The sequence below is a fragment of the Staurois parvus genome, unplaced genomic scaffold (assembly GCF_062004578.1).
Source record: "Staurois parvus isolate SC_StPar_1 unplaced genomic scaffold, SC_StPar_1.0 ptg000154l, whole genome shotgun sequence".
Taxonomy (NCBI): Eukaryota; Metazoa; Chordata; class Amphibia; order Anura; family Ranidae; genus Staurois; species Staurois parvus.
Window position 1 is genome coordinate 19,683,503 of NW_028317950.1, and position 8,656 is coordinate 19,692,158.

Below are 8,656 nucleotides of genomic sequence, written 5' to 3' on the forward strand. Positions count from 1 at the left end.
GTTAGGATATATGGTTTGCCAGAAATTAGTGAACTGCAAACACACAGACACACTTCACAAATAGCATTGGAGTCAGTGGACTAGGCACAATTGAAATGTATGTGAACCTAAAAAAATTACTTAAATTTATTGTAAACTTCATTATGTGCATGGTTTATCCAATGTGGCTGCCAAAAAATCCAAAATACCAGTTGGACCAGCAAGTCTTTGGTATTCTGCCTAGCTTCCCTTTTAATGACCATACAACCTGTGGGATCAGACTCATGGTAGCGTTGACAGACATGTGCAGTAACCCCCATCCCCGCTTGCCTCCCCTTTACTCTCAGCACAGATACTATGGGGGACAAACGTGCAGAATGAACAGCAAGACACGAAAGGGATGATCAGACCTTGTGATTAAATAAAACAAAAACAAAGTGAGCGCTTTCAGCATCAGCAGCTATGCACTACAGGTAACCAAATAAAACCTCAGTCAAATCAATAAGTAAAGTGCAGCGCTATAAAAGGTGAACAATTGGTAATAATGTCCATAAAGATAAACATTCATAAGGTGACAATCCGTTGGTAGAGTGCCCACTATGGCGGTACTTCAGTGCTTGTGTTTTTAAAGGTGGGGTGAGAATACGCACTCACCAGATGTGTAAAGATAATACGCATATAAATCAATCATCCGAGGTCCCCTTTTAAGGAAGCAGGTTAAGCCAGGTTTAGAGATGTCCTCCCTCTGGATGGGTGGTGCGTTAGGCACTTCTGGGTGATATATGGATCCAGTAACCAGAGGTCCCCTTTAAGAGATGAGTGGGTGTAGCAGCCTGTGTAGCAGGAACTCCCTCCTCTGTGCAATATGATGGATCTGGATGCAGGGGTGGGCTCTGCTCTCCCGTGTGCCGCTCTCCTCGGTGAGCACTGTGTGTACCGTGTAGCCGGTAAAGACCTCTCCAAGCCCCGGTGTGTAACTCTGCAGGCTCAGGCCCCGGTGCCCAGGCTGCCACCACAGCCACACTCCCTCTGTGTCTCTAGTCTCAGGTTGCGGTTGTCAAGCGGATCTGCCGGTACCCAATCAGAATCCACAACGTTGATAGCTGATAACTGAAATCTCATCTGGATACAGCTGGGGGGGTTGGGGGGTGGAGTTACTTGAAACAGACAAAAGGAGAGCCAAGAAACTTCACAATACCAAAGACCTAGCAATACTTTTAAATAGGCTTTAGCAAAACAAACAAAGTGGTGCTAGGGACTTGCGGCTCCATGGGATAATACTTGAGCCCTAACAAAAATCACCTCACTCGCACTGGCTGAATGCTGCAGACTGGGGTGACAAATATGCAGAGGAACAATTAAGGATGATATTATTCAATGTGATTTTATTATGTAGCACCCCTCAGGTTTAGCTAGGGGGAGATAGTTTTTTAGGCAGAGGTAGCAGCCTGGGATGAGTCAGCCAGCTTACTTAGTCAGGACTGAGGGCTCTGCAGGTCAGTTCCCTAATACCTCCCCCTGCTCTGAAAGCTTGAGAAGTTTCTACAAGGCAGTGGGCAGGGGCGAGGAAGGGCTGTATCTGCATGCTCAAGGGACTCTGACCAATCCCCAAACAGGAAGCTTGGCATGGGGTCAGGGTAGCCCCTAAGTATGAGAGAGCCTGATCAGCAGGGGCCAGTGTGTGTTGGGTGGAAGATGGAGTGAAGGCTGGCATGTGGGGCCTAGGAGGGGGCCCAAGGAAGGGGCCTACCTACAGGCAGGAGCTGTAAAGGAGAGTATCTATGCCTCATCATCCCCAGAGACAGGACAGCCTATGGAGCAGGGAAGCAGCCAGCCCAGCGTAAGGCCTGAAGGCAGCCACCAACCTACCAAGCTCATAGGAGAGACAGAATGAGTACTCTTGCAACCCCTGGGCTGGATAAGGGGAGAGGGCAGTCAGGTGCAAGACCCAACTAGCTTCTCATCTGGGTCTGCTTTACTAAGTGGCAATTTCTGGGTCCCCTTGCCCGTGGATACCCTCAGGCTTCTGGGTGAAGAGGAGGATTCATTGTAGGTCTGAGGTGGTTCAAAGGAGAGACTTACTTTTTGTCCACGGACTTGTACATAGTTGCTAAGGAGCTCGTCCTTGCAGTTCACAGTTCCCTTGGGCATCCCATGCATCCCTCAACCTCATCCAAGTTCAATACCACTTAAGAAAACAGCAAAACCAAGCTCAAGGACTGTTTACTGACTCCAGTGTGCGAGTGTGGAAGAAAATGTGTGTTGCCTGGCTATGCTGAGCTGTAGGGGACCCAAAACTCGGCAACTCCTATGGAGATAGTGCTACATTATATTAGGTTGTATTATATCACACCACTGCCCCACTCGAGTTTACTAAACATGCATAGTAAAACTTTCAGAATGAACAACAGGAGACAATTATGTCACTGGCTCTGAATGGAGCCATGGAGGTTTATATCAGCAGGGTTACTGCAGAACAATTGCTGCATTATGACTGCTTTACATAAATCTTATAAAAAGGTATTTACATCCATCAAAATACAGGAAAACATTAGGCTAATTTGAAAGTGGTTCTAAAGGCTCAAGGTTTTTTACCTTCTTGTATTTTATGCATGAAGGTAAAAAACCCTCTTGATCCAGCGATGCACTGGAGTCTCGGCTATCCCAGGACTCCCACTTCTCATTGGCTGAGAAAGAAGTGGGAGCCATTGGCTTCCACTGCTGTCAATTGCAGCCAGTTAGCCAATGAGAAGAGAGAGGGGCGGGGCTGAGCCACGGCTCCATGTGTGAATGGACACACGAAGCAGCAGGTGCTGTTTGCTGTGGGGGCACCCGACAGGAGGGAACATCGGCCGTTTGTGTGTTCACCGAACACAAGAACAGTAAGGGAGTTTGGCTGGCTGTTTGCCCACCCAGCGCCCCACAATGCATTGCGCTCTCACAGTGCATTGTGAGAACCATGATTCTCCAAAGCAATGCACATGACTACAGGTCAGGTTCAATGGCCAAGCATAGCACAGCACTGTGAGAGCCATAAATGGCCAAAGTTATGGTGATTATGGGGGCCCACGCTGTGTTTTTTTGTCAGTCCTGCTGCAGCAGGTTCTATATATTGTACAGATTTACTTTAAAAAATTAAAAATAACTGCCCATTTAACCACTTGCTCTCCAGAGGATTTGACCAGGCCATTTTTTGTGATATGGCGCTGTGTTACTTTAACTGGCAATCTGACAATTGCGCGGTCATGCAATACTGTATATAAATGTATATAAATTAAATTTATATCCTTTTTTACCCACAAATAATAGCGTTCTTTCAGTGGTATTTGATCACCTGTGCATTTTTGGGTTTATTTTGCGCTATAAACAAAAAAAGACCAACAATTTTGAAAAAAAAACCCAATATTTTTGACTTTTTGCTATAAGACGATCCAGTAAATAAAAATGTAAAAATAAAATTTCTTCAGAAATTTAGGCCAAAACGTATTCTGCTACATGTCTTTGCTAAAAAAAAAAACTTCAATACTGGGTGGGAACTGACTAACTGCCACTGCCATCCCCAGTGACACCAATACAGCAATCAGTGCTCATAAAAAGCACTGACACTGTACTAATGACACTGGGCAGGAGGGGGTTAACATCTGACCATCTGGGGCGATCAAAGGGTTAACTGTGTGCTGTGTTGTTTTTTACATAGTGTGCTGTGTGTGTTTTACTATGTAGACAAGCTGCTTTGTTTTGCTCTGCAGTGCAGAGCAACACAAAGCATCATGTTCGTGCTAGCAGGGGAGAGATCTGCTTTGTTTACACACAGACCTCTCCCCTCTTAGTTCCACCGATGATCAATGAGACCCGGCTGAGAAATGGCAGCCGGGACCCAGTGATTGACATACCAAGGAGCCAATAGCGGCGCGGTTAGGGAGCATGCGTGCGCCCCCTACCCAGAAATACAAAATCGCTTATATATACACATGATTTTGCACATCCATGCCACCCTATAGCAGTACTTCTGCTATAGGGTGGCCGGGAAATGGTTAAAAATTGTCCTTTTTTTAAAAAAACTTTTTCATGGATTCATGTCCCTCAGGGCAGTATCCGAGTCCCCATACCCCTTTTATGGCCAATAACTTGCATATAAGCCTTCAAAATGGGCACATTTGAATTTACAAGTTCAAGTCCCATAGACTTGCATTGAGTTTGACGTTTGCGGTCGAAAGTTCATTTGGTTTGCACGTTCGACTGCGAACCAAACACGGGAGTGTTCAGGCCATCACTACTCATTCACTACTGCTAATTAACCTTAATATCTGTGAGATAGACAGTAGTATTAATAATGCTCCCTACAAGTCCTAAGAAGTAAAATAATAATATACATATAATATAATAAAAAGGTTTTTTGTAACTGCTCAATATCTTAATATTTACCCAACTTAGAGAACTTGTATCACTTTTTAAATATTATTAATTGCATAATTCAGAGAAACTAAAGGGCTCTTTGGGCCCTTTAGAATTTTTTTGATTAAGCTAGATTTATTTTTGTTTGTTCCTTATTTTGGAGGAAAGCAACACAAGGATACTTTGGTTGGTTTATTTTAATGAATTCTTAGTAGTTGAGGCAGAAGGCGAATGTTTGTCTGAGTGTATGAGTGGATGAATCTTGTTGGTTTATTTAACTTCTTTTTGCTTTTATAGGGAGTCTAACTGGCAAAGTCTATAGGCAAAAAAGGTCTTTTGGTGCTTTTTCCGAGGACTGTATTTTCTTGTAATCTGTTCTTGGTTACATGTTATTTTGGACATTATGATGTTTGTTTAACTTAGATATTACAACTATAATAATATATCTGATATATTTTGCAAATATGAACATTTGCTATTAAATATATTAACAATATATATAATAAAAGCAACAACATTTTTAAAAAAATAATATACTTATTAGATACTAAAATCCAATTATAGCATGGAAGGTAATATGTCCAAAATGTTCTGCAAACCCTGTGAAACCCAGTGGAACCCTGTGGAGTCACAGGCAGAAATAGAAACCCAGGAAAACAAAAAATGGTTGAAGTTTAACAAAAAGTAGGGTTGTCTTAAATGTTGAGTTCCCTGATAGTGGTAACCTCTCTGTATATCATGTAGATATTTACAGTGTGATGTCAAATACCTTGGCATTGCTTTTGTCAATACCAATGATAATTTACAGTAAAATGTAATGATTATAATGATACTAAAAAGCTTGCATTATAATTGTTCCCAAATGTAATTTCAGTGAGAAGAGGAATATATGGAATAACCTCTAGATGTGTAATTTTTTTAAATACAAATAATTAAAACAAAGAACAGAACTCATACAAATGTTCACAGGACATCCCAATTAAAAATTACAATGGCTTTTCTAAATACTAGGTAGCATGATGATTTTGGCAGGATGTAACCATACAGTAAACAAAAGTCACTGAGAACTCCAGGCTTCCACAAAAGTAGAGGGTAAAAACCGGCTGTAAAATGAGTAGTGGTATACTGTCTCCCAAGGGGGGCATAGGCAGGAGCAACATCTCTAAAGGAGATAGGAAATTATGCACAAAACATAAGGGCAAGGATTCAAGGATGACCCTCCTGGATCCGTAATAGTGTGCTATAGCTGCTGTCCATAATCGCATAAAATATATGACAGACTGCTTGTGCCCAAGTTGTACAACAATCAACTTAGGTGCAACCAGCCTGCCCATAGATGGTTTGAATCTCAGCCGGTTCCTGCTGAACCTGTCGAGATTCAAACCATCTTGGCCAGCTTTAATTATCAGAAGGCACTGTCATCTTGCTCATTTAATTCAGGCTGATTTATGACTCAGGATTGACAGAGATTAAGTGACTGCATAGCAGAAGCTGTTTCTAAATGAAACTACTACAAAATCATCTGAAAAAAAGCAAGCAGGGAGGAGGAGTAAGGAAAACAGACACTGCCCCAGCAATCAAGTTTTGGGAGTGAACTGCAACTTAGCAGCAGCTATTTAGCCTCTACTTTTTCAAGACAGGAACTAATGAAAGTTGGGACAATATGTGAAAAAGAAAATAGAGCTTTACTTTCTGAATATAATATATTTTTTTTTCAAAATTGCCTGTGTGTGGGGAGGGGCTGGGAAAAGTAACAAGCTGTATTTGTTGAGTCAGGAAAGGAGAAAGGCATGGAGCTTTTGGAGCTTTTTGTGAACAGACCCCTTAATCAAAGCCCTTTTTTTGGAAGAGAAGTATGGTGTTCTTCAGTGCTCCTATGATTTGTTGGTTCCTAAAGCTGTATATGATGGGATTGAGCATGGGAATCATGATGGCATATATCATGGAAATTATGGAGTCTATCTTCTGGGAAGATGTCTTATGAGGTAGAACATACATAAAGGAGAGTGCTCCAAAGTACAGGGCCACCACTGTCATGTGAGAAGCACAGGTCGATAAGGTTTTCTGCCTGCTTATCTTTGAGGGGATCCTAAAAATGGCCACCAGGATAAAAACGTAGGATGTGAGAATGAAGATCAGACAGCCAACTCCAAATAAAGTTCCCCCAATTGAGTTAAGAACATCGATGATATATGTATTGGAACATGCAAGATGTATTATGGGCTGGGTTTCACACCATAGGCTCTCTATGGAGTTAGGTCCACAAAAATAAAGATCAGAAGCAGCAGTGGTATTAAAGGCTGAGTTTAAAGTCCCACTCAACCAAGAAAGAATTGCCAGATAAAGACACACTGTCCTACTGACAATGGCCCTGTAACGTAGTGGATGACAGATTGCCACATAGCGGTCATAAGCCATAACAGCCAATAAGATACATTCTGTACTGGCACAAACAGTGAACAGTCCAAGCTGGACAAAACAACCAGTGAAAGAGATGGTGTTCCTGTTATTGATAATAGCAGACAATATATTAGGTATTGTAATTGAGGTATAGCAGATGTCTAGAAAGGACAAATTTGATAGGAAGAAATACATAGGTGTGTGCAGCTGAATGCTCAATCTAATGGATGAAATAATTAAACTGTTTCCCAAGATGGTCAAAATAAACATCATCAAAAACACAGTAAACATGACTGCTCTACAGTTGGAGAAAGAAGCAATACTCAGAAGTATAACTTCTGTTATTGCTGTCAAGTTGGTTATTGTCAAGGAGTTATCACTCTCTTCCATTTTATAGGTCAATATGGTATACACAGTTCTAAAATAGGTGACAACACCAAGAGACTCATTTCAAGAGCTTTCAATTCATCAACAAATATTATATTTTTCATGAAAGATTGTATCCTGAAAAAAATATCAATATGATTAGCATATACAAAATATTTTAGATTTACTAAGTAGTGCATGGTCACTTTGCATGTGAATTTTCATGTACCTTAGTGAATGTGGTGAAAATTCAGTTTGCAATGAATACCATATCATGTGCAAAGAAAATAAAAATAAAACAGAATTTTTGCTTTCATGTGATTGGATGAAAGAAGTCACCTCATTCACTAAGCTGAGAGAAAATTCCCTTGCAAAGTGAAAATTCGGTATGTATTTTGTAGCCAATTGTCATTATTTTACAAAACCAAATACGTTGTTCGCTCCAGACTTCAGGTCTACTTACTTCAAGGCTACACAAACAATAAAAATGGCTTCTGTGCTGTTCAATTCTTTGGATAAGATTCAATCTGTTGCTTCTTTACAAAAGCAAAACAAAGAACATTAGGGTACTAAATATTTACTGATCAACTAGTTTTTGTTCCCTTCCTACACAGCTCAGGCTGCTATATAAACTATGGTGGAAACTGAGACTTTAATACAGAATATTATTGAAGTTGTGACATACTTTGAATATATAACAGTAAAGATTCTTCTAAAAATGTGTATTTTTTTATTAAATTATATTTTAAAATTTAAAAAAATATTTTCTCCTTCAGAATATAAAATATAAATATAAAATAATTAACCACTTCAACTATAACATGTATAACCTCTAAAGACCAGAACAATTTTTTAAATTTCTACTATATGTACTTGTGTACAACCAATCTGTCAGGTTTTTCCTGAACGATCAGCGCCATGAGCTATAGTCGGTAATACTGATCAGTATATTCTGATGTCAGAATACAATACAGCAGCAGGAATTATTCTCCCATCCCCAAAAAATATGTGGATGGGGGAATATGATTTTTTTTTCCACTCAACCATTGGGTTGAACAAAAAAAAAGATCTATGTATGGGCTACCTAAGACCAGTTGGCACAAGAACAGGTTCCCCCTCTGGAAGATTTCTCCTTACTACCTATTTTATTGACAAATGGACAAATACTTTTTGTCCTGGGGACCACTGTCAAATAGAGAAGCTGGAATTCCCCAGTGTGGAGAATAATACAAACAGAGGTTTATCCCTTCATCACTCTACCCAAAATTTGGGTAGATTTTCTTTAAAGTCGTAGTAAACGGTGAAAAAAAAAGCAAACTGTTTCCCCGGCGGGGGTACTAGCACATTATAACAGATTTACCTAAAAAATGGATCCTTCAAGCAGCTCGCTGTCGCCGGTGACAGGAAATCAATCTTCCCCAGGTCTTCCTTTCAGGTTCGCAGGCTCCAGCCATTTGAGTGTCCGAGACAAGAAAACGTAATTCCCATGCATGCATGCAGGATTGCAGCCAGGGCC

At 40.7% G+C, this 8,656-nt stretch overlaps 1 protein-coding gene across 1 annotated transcript; it reads right to left on the reverse strand.

The window, feature by feature from the left end:
- Positions 1-6,198: 6,198 nt before the first annotated feature.
- On the reverse strand, positions 6,199-7,164 carry LOC149463595 (olfactory receptor 5F1-like). The gene has a single exon (XM_089675323.1). It carries the CDS (start codon positions 7,162-7,164, stop codon positions 6,199-6,201), a length of 966 nt encoding a protein of 321 aa, XP_089531449.1.
- Positions 7,165-8,656: the final 1,492 nt, after the last annotated feature.